Source organism: Carlito syrichta, unplaced genomic scaffold (genome assembly GCF_000164805.1).
Source record: "Carlito syrichta isolate Samal-C Ts95f unplaced genomic scaffold, Tarsius_syrichta-2.0.1 Scaffold307225, whole genome shotgun sequence".
In the NCBI taxonomy this organism is placed as follows: domain Eukaryota; kingdom Metazoa; phylum Chordata; class Mammalia; order Primates; family Tarsiidae; genus Carlito; species Carlito syrichta.
Genome location: NW_007251321.1, coordinates 8,798 through 23,469, shown reverse-complemented (window position 1 = coordinate 23,469; position 14,672 = coordinate 8,798). Strand labels below are relative to the sequence as shown.

Sequence of the window (14,672 nt, the reverse complement as noted above, 5' to 3'; positions counted from 1 at the left end):
GGGCAGTCGGGGTGCTGCGGGCCGGGGCCTGGGGAGCCGTAGGTGGGCGGGCCTGGCGGGGCCGCGTAGACCGGCGAGTCTCGGACCAGCACGTAGCCCACGTCCATGGTGGCCGCGGGGCACCCCGCGCGCGCATGCTGGCCCCGGAGCCAGCATTTGACAGCCACTCACCTGGACCCCTGCCACCCGATGACAGCCACTCACCTGGACCCCTGCCTCTTCCTTGATTAGGCTAATTGGGGAGAATAAGGTTAATATAAATTTTTACTGCATCTGTATTTGCTTTTCAAATAAATAATCATATATTTAAAGTTAGAAATGTTTGTGTTTCTAAGCATGATTTGCAATTTCTTACAGATTTGTGGGATCACTGGGTACCATCATCATAAAATGTAAAGATTTTAGAATTATTCAGTTGGATATTCCCGGAATGGAGGAATGTTTGAATATAGCCAGTTCCATTGAGGTAAGTATTTTGGAGGCAAAATATGAAGAAGAAGAAGAAAAAAACAGTCTTGTATTATGACTCAGTACAGATTTGATGTTTATTCATTAGATATTTGGTCATGTCCTCTGACTCAGATACTGAAGACGATAGGAAAAACCTTGTCCTGATTTACTGTTATACGAGTGTAATGGGACCTTATTGGCTTATAGCAGTGTTTAGTGTTACTCATTTTATATGAGTAATGCCAGTTCCATAAATTACATGCAAGTCCATGGAATTACTTTCCCTCCCAAAGACTTTATGGAATTTCATTGAGTTCATAATAGTCAAATAATAGATACTGTTTCACTTGTGCTTATTTGGTGAAACTATTAAAGGATTTAGTAAAGAGGGTCTTGGGAGAAATTTTAAAGTTTTGCTTGGTATTTCAGAGTGACTATACAAATCTTTATATTTCACAAGGCAGTTTATGAACTTTTTTTCCTGCTCCAGTAGGTTTGCTCAAGTAAAATCCTATATGGAATTTTAAAACAATAAAGGAATCACAGAGTTAGAATTGCTTTTGGTCACATTATAGTGGGCAAGTATTTGAGGTTTTATTATGTGCCAGGCATTGTTCTAAGCCTGTTACGTGGTCTCTTTTAATGCCCCAGCAGCCCTATGAAGTGAGTACTGCTGTTTCCCCCATTTTACCGTTGGGGGAATTAAGGCAGAGACTCGTATGACGTAGCTGCTGTTGCCCAGCTAGGATTTGGGATTCGAGTCCAATAGATTGACTCTTGGCCATTAAGCTGCATCCTCCTTTTTTCACAGTTACTGACAGACCTGATTTTAAGTAACTCACACATGTTTACATAGCCAATAACTGGATCTTGAGCTCATACCTGACTTACTAACCAAAAACTCTGTGTTCTCTAATCCCCAGAAATACTTGGCCTTTTTGTTATGCTTTATTAAATGGTATCAAGAGGAGTTAATTCATTTTTCATCTGGACTTGGTGTATGCATGTTTTTGTTTTTTATTTTTTATTTTTTTGAGTTGGAATCTCACTCTGTCGCCCAGACTGGAGTGCAGTGGCCGCTCCTAGCCTCCACAGCCTCGACTTGCTGGGCTCCGGCGATCCTTCCGCCTCCGCCTCCTAAGTAGCTAGAACATAGGCGTACGCTACCAAGCCTAGCTAGTCTTTGATTTATTGTAGAGACAAGGTCTCGCCAAGTTGCCCGGGTGGGTCTTGAACCCGTGGGCTCAGGCAGTCCTCTCGCCTCGGCCTCCCAAAGTGCTGGGATTACAGGCTGAGCCACCGAGCCCGGCCTGTTTTTTATTTTATTCACTTGATATTTATTGAGTGTGTGTTGTGTGTCAGATGCCTTGTTAGATACTGAAAACTTGGAAATTAGCTTCAATAAAACTCTAATTGCATCTAGTGATAAAGTGTTAGAAAAATATCTTGGGTGACCATCGTTATTAGGCCATATTTGCCTAATTTTTCCATAGGATGTGTTTCAAATTGTGGTGTGTTTCTTTTTTCTTTCTTTGTTTTTGCCCCCTTAGGCATTGTCTACCCTGGACTCCGTCACTCTGATGTACCCTTTCTTTTACCGGCCCATGTTCGAGGTGATAGAAGATGGCTGGCATTCTTTCCTTCCTGAGCAAGAGTTTGAACTCTATTCCTCAGCTGTGAGTTAACTTTTGAGAACTATGGATAATGAGAAGTAATCCAACATCTTAGTGTACTTGTGAAAATGACACCACTTCTTTTGAAGAGTAATAGGTGAATTAACATGTCCATTTCTAATCTTAATATACTTACAAGGATTGAAGCCATACAGAGTATAAACTCTGGTCACAAAGGGATTAAATTAGAAATCAGTAACACCAAGATATCTAGGACTATATTCAAGTATTTTTAAATTAAACAAAATTTGTGAAGTATGCTAAGGCAATGTTTAGAAATTAAACTTATAGCCTTAAGATTCTTATACTAGAAAAGAAACAGAGTCTAAAATCATTGACCTAAGCACCTACTTTAGAAGCTAAGAACAAAAAGCCAGTGCTTTGCTAAACTCTGGTGTGTTCATGTGGCTCTTTGAGCTATGGCTACTATGTTTCCTGACTTTGGCCTCCTCCCCTGCCTGAGGAGGTGAATTTCCTCTCTCTTCTCTCTCTCTAACTTACTTTCTAAATAAATTATATTTTCCAATCTAAAAAAAGAGAAGCTAGAAAAAAAAAGAAGCAGCTGGGCGAGGTGGCTCATGTGATCCCAGCACTTGGGGAGAGGATTGCTTGAGTCTAAGGGTTTGAGACCAGTCTGGGCAACTTGGTGAGACCTTGTCTCTACAATAAATTAGCCAGGTGTGGTGTTGGACGCCTGTAGTTCCAGCTACTTGAAAGGCTGAGGTGGAAGGATCACCTGAGTCCAGCAGTTTGAAGCTGCGGTGGCTGTGAGCATGCCACTGTACTCCAACCTGGGCAACAGAGTGAGACTCCAACTTAAAAAAAAAAAGAGCAAAATAAATGGAAAGAAATAAAAATAAAAGAAAGAAAATAACTAGAAGTAATGAAGTAATAAGCAAGTTTAGCAAAGTGACTTGCATTGCCAACAACCAGTCTGAAAAATGAATAAAAGTACTCAGGAATCAATTTAACAAAAGAAGTGCAGATCTATATACTGGAAGACACAGAACATTGCTAAAAGAAGTTAAAGGAAGGCCAGGTGTGTTGGCTCATGCCTATAATCCCAGCACTTTGGAGGCCGAGGCGAGAGGATTGCCTGAGCCCAGGGGTTCAAGACCTCGCGTTTACAATAAATCAAAAAATTAGCCGGGCATGGTGGCACATGCCTGTAGTCCCAGCTATGTGGAAGGTTGAGGTGGAAGGATCGCCTGAGCCCAGCAGGTTGACACTGGGGTGGTCGTGAGCACGCCACTGAACTCCAGCCTGGACAACAGAGTGAGTCTCCGACTCAAAAAACACCCGAAAAACAAGAAGTTAAAGGAGCTCTAAATAAAAGGAGAGATATACTGTGTACATGAATGGAAAGATAATATAATTAAGATCAGTGGCTGGATGACTTAGGAGAAGGACCGGAGGGCATTTTTCAGACTGCGTGTCGTGTGGTCTCTGTTACGACTGCTCCACTCCTCTGGTGTAACATGAAAACAGTGATAAACAAGACATCACTGAATGGGTGGTGCTTTGTTCCAGTAAAACTTATTTGCAAGGACAGGCAGCAGGCTGGGTTTGGCTCACTAAGGTGGCCGTTCTCCCCAAATTAGTCTATAGATGTAATGCCACCCATCCAGCTGCACCTATTGCGATTCCAGTAGATGTTATCAAAGAAATAGACAAGATGATCCCAAAATTTATATGAAAATGGAAAGTTGCTAGAATAATAAAAACAGTTTTTTAAAAAATAGAACATTTACATTATTTGATTTAAAAACTTACTTTAAAGCTACAGTAATCAGCCGGGCTCGGTGGCTCAGCCTGTAATCCCACGCCTTTGGGAGGCTGAGGTGAGTGAATTGCCTGAGCCCGCGGGCTCGAGACCCTCCTGGGCAGTGAGACCTCATCTCTACAATAAATTAAAAAAAAAAAAAAAATCAGCCGGGTGTGGTAACGCATACCTGTAATTCCGGCCACATGGAAGGCTGAGGCAGAAGGATCGCCGGAGCCCAGCAGGCAAGGTTGCGGTGGCCGGGAGCGGCCACTGCACTCCAGTCTGGGTGACAGAGTGAGACTCCAACTCAAAAAAAAAAAAAAAAAGCTACAGTAATCAAGGGAGTATGGTATTGACATAAGGGTAGGCATAGAGATCAACGGAGCAGAAAAGAGGGCACAGAAATAAGCCTCCTCCTTTATGGTCAGCTGATTTTTGACAAAGGTATCAGTCGATTGAATAGGGAAAGGACAGCTTTGTCAATCAGTGACACTGCAACAGTTGGAACAATATCTAAAAAAAGATGAACCTAGACGCTTACCCCACACCATTCATAACAATTAACTCAAAATGTACTGTAGACAGAAGCATAAGAGCTAAAATTTAAAAAGCTCTTAGAGAAAGCACAGGAGAAAATCTTTATGACCTTGGGTTGGGCAAAGATTTTTTTAGGTATGACACCAAAAGTGACTGAAAGGAGATTCGTGATTTCCTAGTATCATAGGGTGTTTCACAGGTGTATACAACTGTCAATACTTGTGAAATTGTGTATCAAAATGGATTCAGTTTATTTTTCATAAATTTTGTCTTAATAGAGTTGATTAAAAAGAAGAAAAATATTAAAGGTTAAATAGCTGATTATAGAAACAGCTAAAGAGAGAATGAGTGATCTGGAATGGAGATCTGAAGTAATCACTGAATACAGAACAGAGGAACAAGGAAAATGGAAAAACAGAGATTAGAGACATGAATGGATTATAAAGGAAGAAGATCCAATATTTCTCACATGGAAGTTTAAGAAGAAGATGGTAAATAAAATGGAAAAAGGGCAATGTTCAAAAAAACAATGGTTGATAATTCTTCAGAATCAGTAGAAGTCATTGAACACTTAAGTCAACATGTCTCAGCAAACACCATGCAAGATAATAAAAATCTTTACTTAGACATGTTGTCCAGCTACTGACCAGTAAAGCAAAGAGAATATCACAAAATTAGAGAAAAGGCAAATTACCTACATGGTATTAGTTTAGAAGAGAAAAAATTTTGATAAACATTTATTCATGATAAAAGCTCTTATTTAGCAGTGTTGGATTTGAAGGGAATTTCTTTAATCTGATAAAGAGTGACTACCAAAAGCATACAAAAAGCAAATCTTTATCAAGTTCAAGAGAGAGATGCCGGGCATGGTGGCTCAATCTTGTGATCCCAGCACTTTGGGAGGCAGAGGTGAGAGGATTGCCTGAGCCCAAGGGTTCGGGAACAGCCAGGGCAACTTGGCAAGACCTCGTCTTTATAGTAAATTTAAAAATTAACTGGACATGGTGGCGCACATCTTGGTTTCAGCTACTTGGTAGGCTGAGGCAGAATGATCACCTGAGCCCAGCAGAAATTTTAAGACTTCTAGAATATGTCTAAGAAAAGATATAAAAGGTTTTTATTGAACTATAAAACTTTATGAAACATTAAGGAAAGCTTAAATAAGTGGAGAGGAAATAGGTTGAATATCATTAAAATGTAATTCATAGCCGGGCTCGGTGGCTCAGCCTATAATCCTGTGCCTTTGGGAGGTTGAGGTGAGTGGATTGCCTGAGCCCACGGGTTCGAGACCCGCCTGGGCAACTTGGTGAGACTGCATCTCTACAGTAAACCAAAAAATGAGCCGGGCATGGTAGCGCGTGCCTGTAGTTCCAGCTACTCGGAAGGCTGAGGCGGAAGGATCACCGGAGCCCAGCAGGCGAGGCTGCGGTGGCTGGGAGCGGCCACTGCACTCCAGTCTGAGCGACAGAGTGAGACTCCAACTCAAAAAAAAAAAAAAAGATGTAATTCATTCTCTCTGAACTCACCTGTAAAGTTAATATAATCTTATTAGAACCCCAGTTGGTTTTTACATGGAATTTGATAAAAGTCACATGGAGGTACAAAGACCAAAAGCCAAGTTACTCTTGAAAAACAAAAGAGGGGAGGAAGAGACTTAGCCTATTAGATACCAAGCTTATTTTGGAAGCTATGGGAATTCCTAAAATAGATCTCTGGGACAGATTAGAGAGCCCTGTACATTTGGAAACTTTATATGTAGCAGAAGTGGCATTGCGGATCAGTGGAGAGTCATAGCATTCTCCAGCTTAGGAAATTTATAAATAATACACAATAGTGAAAACTCAAGAAATAATAGCATGATCATGTTACTTAGAAATTTACAACTTTGCACCAAAAAATTTTTAGGTGCTGAAAATGATTGCCTTTGGGGAAAGTGAATTGTGATAGGCGAACAGGAAACCGATATCTCTTTGGCCGATGCATAAGTCCATGGCACTTTCCGCTTGCCCGTGGAATGCAGATGTCACATGATGGTTGACTGGCCACAGTTCGTCCCGTGTACCAGTTCTCGGGTTGGCTGATGTTGATGTGGGTCGTCATGGGCTAAAGTGAGGGTTAAAGCGCTGAACCCTCTTCATCAATGCCTGACGGTCTTCTTGAATGTGGAGAAACATTCAGGCCAAAGTGGGCCTCTTTGAGATGACAGAACCGTTTTCTTTCCCCGATGGCATTCTCCCTGTACCCAGCCCAAATGTTTCGAGCCACCTGCACCGCCTTTACTTCTTCGCTAAACTCACAGAGAATATATTGGAAGTGTTTGGATTTTTCCACTTGATGCTCCATCTTCTTTAGCCCACAGATAGCACTAACTTTCTTCAAATCTGCAAAATGTAAAGTATATTCACAAGCACACGTCACTCCAGAGGACTGATGGCAAACAATAAAAAAACTCCCAGCACTGCAGTGTTGCATGCCAAAAACAAATGCTATACACACTTATGCAGCAACCTAATACTTTTTTTTTGGTAAAAAATCTTTTAGAAACTATATTTAAAAAAAAGTGGTAGCAAGGCCAGGCTCGGTGGCTCAGCCTGTAATCCCAGCACTTCGGGAGGCTGAGGTGAGTGGATTGCCTGAGCCCATGGGTTCAAGACCAGTCCAGGCAACTTGGCGAGACCTCATCTCTACAATAAATCAAAAATTAACCGGGCATGGTAGCACGCGCCTGTAGTTCCAGCTACTTGGAAGGTTGAGGTGGAAGGATTGCCAGAGCCCAGCAGGTGGACACTGGGGTGGCCGTGAACGTGCCACTGCACTCCAGCCTGGGTGATAGAGAGAGACTCCAACTCAAAAAAAATTGTTAGCAAATAACTGAAATGTGAAAAAAAATTTGAAAAAATGATGTTATATCATATAAAAATACTTAAAAAAAATAATGCTCTCATAATACATCTAACATACTTTTAAGCTTTATCCTCCTAATACCCATGGCTGGTTTATTAGACCAATTCGGATTCATAGAGACTTATTGAAATTTTTTTTCTTTGGAGTCTCACTCTGTCGCCCAGACTGGAGTGCAGTGGCCGCTCCCGGCTACCGCAACCTTGACCTGCTGGGCTTCGGCAATCCTTCTGCCTCAGCTTTCCAAGTAGCTGGAGCTACAGCTGACTTATTGAAATTTACATATATAATTTAATTTTTTTAAACTGCAAGAAGTCTGTAACCTTCAAGTAGTGTTCAGTTCTGATGTTTAAAATAAGTTGATTTTAGATAGTTCTCTATTATATACTTTTAGTTTTTAGTTTACTGAGTTGGAAATTATTTCATTGACTCCTAAGTATAATCTTTCTTAGTAGTGAGTTGTTACTGTTTTAAGAAAGATGTTACCACTCGAATGACATTTTTCTTCTTTTTAAGTAACTGAAAGGAACAAAGGATTTGGTGTAGCTCTACTCTTATCTGTTTTGGTTAAGCATTGTCTAAAGTATTGCAGTCTTACTTGTGCTCTTCTTTAAGAGGATCTTTAGCAAATTAAATGGGACCCAGAAAAGGATGAATGGGATGATATTGGCCGTGGTAACCATGGATAAACCTAATATATTTAATTTGGAGGCTGGAAGACTAAGAGGAAACTCAACTGTCTTTCACATATTTGAAAGGCTGCCATGTGACATAGGGAATTTGTGCTGTGTTGTCTGGAGTCATGGTAAAAACCAATAGAGGAAGTTGCAAAGCAACAGGTTTTGCTCAATGCGAGGAAGAACTTTTTAGGAACTAGTGATTTGTAGCAGTGGAGGAAGCTGGCCTGAAAGAACGGAGCTCCTTCTCTCTGCAGGTAATTACATATAGGCCAGATCGCCTTCTATTAAATTTCTTCAGAACTGAAAGTGGGTCTCCAAGGTCTTGTTCAGACTATTCTGTGACATTGAGATGGTTGCATAGTTTTGAAGTATTTTGTGTTTTTCAGACCGGTGAATGGAGGCTAAGCTACGTCAATAAGGAATTTGCTGTCTGTCCTTCTTACCCACCAATTGTCATAGTGCCCAAATCCATTGACGACGAAGCTCTTCGGAAGGTAGCAACCTTTCGACACGGAGGGCGCTTCCCGGTACTAAGCTATTATCATCAAAAAAACGGAATGGTAAGCATACAGCACTACTGCTTGATCTCCTGAAAGGCTTGGCTTGGGGATCTTTTCTTAGAAATATTCTCTTTTTCTTTTTTTTTTTTGAGTCGGAGTCTCACTCTGTCACCCAGACTGGAGTGCAGTGGCAAGCTCATGGCCACCGTAGCCTCGACCTTCTGGGCTCAGGCAATCCTTCTGTTTCAACCTTCCAAGTAGCTGGAACTACAGGTGCATGCTACCATGCCCGGATTATTTTTTTTATTTATTGTAGACATGAGGTATTGCCAAGTTGGTCAGGCTGGTCTCGAACCCCTGAGCTTAGGCAGTCCTCTCGCCTCTGCCTCCCAAAGTGGTGGGATTACAGGCTTGAGCTACCACAGCTGGCTAGGATAAAAATATTCTTAAAAATCTGCTCCTTTGGCAGCAGGCTACCTACCCTGCTTACTCTTTAGTATTGTTCTTCAGAATGATTTATTTAGAAAGCATTTTAACAATGAACATATATACATATATTTTAAATTAGAGACAAGGCCTCACTGTGTTGCCCAAGCTGGCCTCGATCTCCTGGGCTCAGGTGGTCCTCCTGCCTTGGTCTCCCAGAGTACTGGGATTACAGGTGTGAGCCACTGTGCCCAGTCAACAGTGGATATTAAACATAGTGTTGTGTCCATTTGAATGGCAAGTGCTGTCTGAAAGCTAACCGTTGTCATCCTCTGGGTGACCTTTCTTGGTCAATTAAATGTTAAGATAAAACAGTATATAATGGTGGTCTCTTAAGATAACCCTAAACCACTCACCAGGGAAGAGATTAGTGTGATGGACACTGATTTCTTGAGAAAAGTCTCAAAAGCAGATCTTTTAAAATATGTGGTTGGTAGGGTAGACTTTGGAGACATGTGGTTGAAGTCCCAGAATACTGAAAAGGTTGGCAGACCACTGGGGGATGAATAACAGACAAGCTGCTTTCAAGGGGCTGAAGATGAATCCCTAAGCACGAATAGTTCACACACTTTTAAGTTGTGCTTGAGTGCCTTTTCCCCTTGTGATTCTTGTAGAAATTTGCCAGCCTTTGTTTGTGTCGAGGAAGTCAAGGTTTACTGGCTCGCGGGCCATTATTGCCTTTATTACAGGGTCAGGGCTACTGGGTATTTGATTCTTGGACTCGGTAAATTATAATATTTGATCTTAAAGAGGTGATATGTGGAAGTATTCGTCAGTACATGTACATATTTCTTTGTTTATGGATCAAATTCATCTTCAGCTGTCACTCAGTTATTTGGGAGATCCTCTTTTTTTTTAAATTTTTTTTTCCTTTTTCTTTTTCTTTCATTCTTTTTTATTTTTAACAAATGAGGTCCCCCCAAGTTGCCCAGGGTGGTCATGAGCCCCTGAACTCAGGCAATTCTCTCGCCTCCACCTCCCAAAGTGCTGGGATTACAGGCATGAGTCACTGTGCCCAGCAGAGATACTCTTAATCTAGCTCATTTCTTTCTGTTTTTAGAAACTTCAAAAGCAACTGCTATTGCATTTTCAGCTGTACTATGCTTCTAGGTAATTATGCGAAGTGGTCAGCCACTCACTGGCACAAATGGGAGGAGGTGCAAGGAAGATGAGAAGCTGATAAACGCCACCCTCCGGGCAGGAAAGCGGGGCTACATCATTGACACTCGATCCCTCAATGTGGCTCAGCAGGCTAGAGCCAAAGGAGGTGGCTTTGAACAAGAAGCTCCTTATCCCCAATGGAGACGAATCCACAAGTCCATTGAGAGGTAAAAGATTTCAGAGACTCTTATTTGAAGCTATTCAGAGTGGGTGAACCCTTAGCTGTTCAAATGTCACTAGTGCTCAAATGAACCTACTCGTTAATTTAGGGTCAATAACTGACTAGATAGCTTCTCATTGTGATTTTTTGTTTGTTTGTTTGAAGGGTCAGTTTTATTAAGGTTTAATTGATAAATAAAAATTATGTATATTTGTGATGTACAGCACACTGTTTTGATATATGTATACATTATGAAATGATTAAATCAAGTTAATTAACATATCCATCACGTCACATAGTTACCATTCTTTTTTTTTTTTTGAGTGAAGTCTCGCTCTGTTGCCCAGACTGGAGTGCAGTGGCCACTCCCGGCTACCACAGCCTCGATCTGCTGGGCTCTGGCGATCCTTCCGCCTCAGCCTTCCAAGTAGCTGGAACTACAGGCACGTGCTACCATGCCCGGCTAATTTTTTTTTTTTTTTAATTTATTGTAGAGATGAGGTCTCACTAAGTTGCCCAGGTGGGTCTTGAACCACTCACCTCAGCCTCCCAAGGCACGGAATTGCAGGCTGAGCTACTGAGCCTGAGTCCGGTTTACCATTCTTTTTGTGATGAGAACACTTAAAGATCCACTCTGGCTGGATGTGGTGGCTCACGTCTATAATCCCAGCAATTTGGGAGGCCCAGGTAAGAGGATTGCCTGAGTCTGTGGGTTCGAGACCAGTGTGGGCAACTTGGCAAGACCTCATCTCTACAATAAATAAAAAAATTAACCAGGCATGGTGGCACGTGCCTGTAGTTCCAGGTGCTTGGAAAGCGAGGAGGAAAGATCAATTGAGCCCAGCAGGTCGAGGCTGCAGTGACCATGAGCAGCGTGCCACTGCACTCCAGCCTGGGCAACAGAGTGAGACTACGACTCAAAAAAATAAACAAATGAAGATTCGCTTTCTTTGCAATTTTAAGCATATAATATATTATTAGCTAGCTATGGTTGCCATGCTGTACAGTCTCCAGAATAGCTTCTGTCTTACTGGAACTTTGTAACCTTTGACCATCCTCTCTCCATATCTGCCCTCCATCCCACCTTCCCACCTCCTGGCAACTATTATTCTACTGTCTGCTTCTGTGAGTTAGACTTCTTTAGATCCCACTGTGTAAGGGAGGTCACGCAGTATACATCTCTCTATGCCTTCCCGATTCCCCATAGCATGATGTCTTCTGAGTCATCTGTGTCGTTGCAAATGACAGGATTTCTTTCTTTGTTAAGGGTGAACAGTGTTTTGTTGCACACACATATCACATTTTCTTTATCCGTTCTTCTCAGCTGTTGTGCAAGTACTCATGGAGGTCTTGATTTCATTTCCTTTGGATAGGGGTCCAGAAGTGGGGTTGCTGGATCATACAGTAGTTCTATTTTCAATTTTTTGAGGAGGCCAGGTGTGGTGGCTCAAGCCTATAATCCCAGCACTTTGGGAGGCCGAGGCAAGAGGATTGCCTGAGCCCACAGGTTCAAGACCATTCTGGGCAACTTGGTGAGACCTTATCTGTACAATAAATCAAAAAAAATGGCTAGAAGTGGTGGCTTGCGCCTGTAGTTCCCGCTACTTGGAAGAATGAGGCAGAAGGATCGCCTGAGCCCCGCAGGTTGATGCTGCCATGGCTGTGAGCGTGCCATTGCACTTCAGCCTGGGTGACAGAGTGAGACTTTGACTCAAAAAAAAAAAAAATTTTTTTTTTTTTTTTGAGGAACTTGGTTACTGTTTTCCATAATGACTATATTATTTTACGTTCGCACCAACATTGTACAAGGGCTTCCTTTTCTCCATATTCTCGACAGCACTTGTTAGATCTTGTATTTTTGATGACAGCCATTTTAACAGGTATGAGATGATACCTCACTGTGGGGGGAATATACATCTCCTTCATGATTTGTGATGGTGAGCATTTTTTTTCAAATATGCGTCTTCTTTTGTGAAATGTCTATTTGGGTCCTTTGCCTGCTGTTTTTTTTTTTTTGACTTGGAGTCTCACTCTGTCGCCCAGGCTGGAGTACAGTGGCATGCTCATGGCCACCACAGCATCCACCTGCTGGGCTCAGGCAATCCTTCCGCCTCAGCCTTCCAAGTAGCTGGAACTACAGGCACGCGCCACCACGCCTGGCTAGTTCTTGTGATTTATTGTAGAGATGAGGTCTCACCAAGTTGCCCAGGGTAACCTCGAGCCCGTGAACTCAAGCAATCCTCTCACCTTGGCCTCCCAAAGTACTGGGATGACGGGCTGAGCCACAGCACCTGGCCTGCCTACACTTTAATCGGGCTATTTGTTTTCTTGCTACTGAGTTGAGTTTCTTATATAGTTTGGATGTTAACTCCTTATCTAATGTGTTGATTGAAAATGTTTTCTCCTATTCCATAAATTGTCTCTGTGCTCTGTTGATTATTTCTTCTGCTGCGCAGAAGCTTTTTAGTTTTATGCAGCCCCATTTGTCTATTTTTGCTCTTGGGGCCATATTCAAAAAAATCTTTGCCCAGACTAGTGTCAAGAGACTTTTTATGTCTTTGTCGAGTAGTTATGCAGTTTCAGGTCTCAAGGTTAAGTCTTTAATCTGTCTTGAGTTGTTTTTGTGTACGTGGTGAGATGAAGGTCCAGTTTCTTCTGCATGTGATACCCAGTTTTCCCACCTCCTTTTATGGACCAGGCTATCCTTTCTTTAGTGTTTATTGTTGATACCTTTTTCAAAGATCAGTTACCATAAATGCATGGATTTATTTCTGGGTCCTCTATTCTGTTCCATCAGTTGATGTGTGTTTTTATGCCAATACCATGCTGTTTTGATTACTACAGCTCTGTAGCATATTTTGAAATCAAGTAGTGCAAGGCTGTCAGGACCTTGGCTTTTCCTTTATGAGTGATCTTTTTACTGATTCCATTTCCTTACTCATGATCCATTCAGATTTTCTGTTTCTTTGTGACTCAGTCTTGGTAGGTTGTATGCCTCTAGGAATTTATCAGTTTCCTGTAAGTGAGCCAATCAATTTGTTGGTGCATGATTATTCACAGTCTTCTCTTATGGTTCCTTGTGTTTCTTTGGTATCAGTTGTAATGACTCCTGTTTTGTTTCTGATTTTATTTACTTGTCCTCTCTCTTTTTTTTAGTTAGCTAAAACTTTGTCAATTTTGTTGATCTTTTCAGAAAATCAACCCTCATTGTGATTTGATAAGATAAATAAAAACACTTCCCTGTGTACACACAGGAGCGTCTGTCACTAACCTTCTTTCTCTAAGTCACCTGACACCTCAGCCCCACCAGGTCTGCTCCTCCTCTACATGTGGGTCAGTGGTTGCCAAACTGAATAGATTTGCTACATAGACTTGTATTTTTCTATGCCAAAGACTTTAGAGATTCTGTTTCTCCCATTCCCACCTATTTTCTCTCTGTTTTCTACATCTGTACAGTCTTTTGTTTATACTGTCAGTGAGTGATTTATAAGTGCTTCTGGTTCTAAAAAACAGTGGGGTTTGGGTGGGGTTGGGTATCGCTGCTGATGGTGCTGTGGTCTAGTTTGGGTCAGTAGGAATAGGATCGCAGAGATAAGTGGTGCTGTGTCCGCGGACCTGTCACAAAATGCAGGGCTCTGGCCCTGTCCCCAGTCAGATAATCCGTCTGCTCAGATGAGGAACAGGTTACCAGAACAGTCGTTTTAGGCGTCTTTGCAACAGTGCTTAAGTGTTAATTTTTCAATCTTTAATCCTCAAGTCACTGTAGAGCAGCGTAAATATTTTTATAGCATTTTGAACTCCTTTTGCTCTGGTATATTGGAAGTTGAATTTGGGGTTTGATTTCTTCCTTTATTGTTCTATTTCTTGTTTTGTTTTTTACTTCTTTTTATTTTTAAAAGATACCACATTCTTCAGGAGAGCCTCATCAAACTTGTGGAAGCTTGTAATGACCAAACACACAACATGGACCGATGGCTGAGTAAGCTGGAGTCCTGTAACTGGCTGACCCACATCAAAGAGATTCTGACAACTGCCTGCCTAGCGGCTCAGTGTATCGACAGGTAATGTGCATTTCAGCGTTCCTGAATGGGGCATGCACTGATAACTAGACTGTTTTTTGTCCAGACATAGGTTTTTTAGATTATGCTAAATTTTGTGCCTATATTCTCGTCTATGTTCAGATCATGTGATAAGTTTCTATGTAGGATAGTCAACACTCTTCAGTTGGCAATGAGGTATGAATAGAGATGGCATTTAATCCTTAATTAATGCTTGTTAGCTGGGCTTGGTGGCTCAGCCTGTAATCCCACGCTTTGGGAGGCTGAGGTGAGTGAATTGCCTGAGCCTGCAGGTTCGAGA

At 41.8% G+C, this 14,672-nt stretch overlaps 1 protein-coding gene across 1 annotated transcript in view; it reads left to right on the top strand.

Moving 5' to 3' along the window:
• The first annotated feature begins 356 nt into the window (after positions 1-356).
• The window catches only part of LOC103266573 (myotubularin-related protein 9), a 22,225-nt gene continuing 7,909 nt past the window's right edge, over positions 357-14,672 (top strand). Inside the window, exons 1-5 of the mRNA XM_008064210.2 lie at positions 357-466; positions 2,001-2,126; positions 8,393-8,566; positions 10,103-10,320; positions 14,213-14,374. Coding sequence (XP_008062401.2) covers positions 431-466; positions 2,001-2,126; positions 8,393-8,566; positions 10,103-10,320; positions 14,213-14,374 — 716 coding nt within the window. The 5' untranslated portion in view covers positions 357-430. The remainder of the gene's footprint in view (positions 467-2,000; positions 2,127-8,392; positions 8,567-10,102; positions 10,321-14,212; positions 14,375-14,672) is intronic.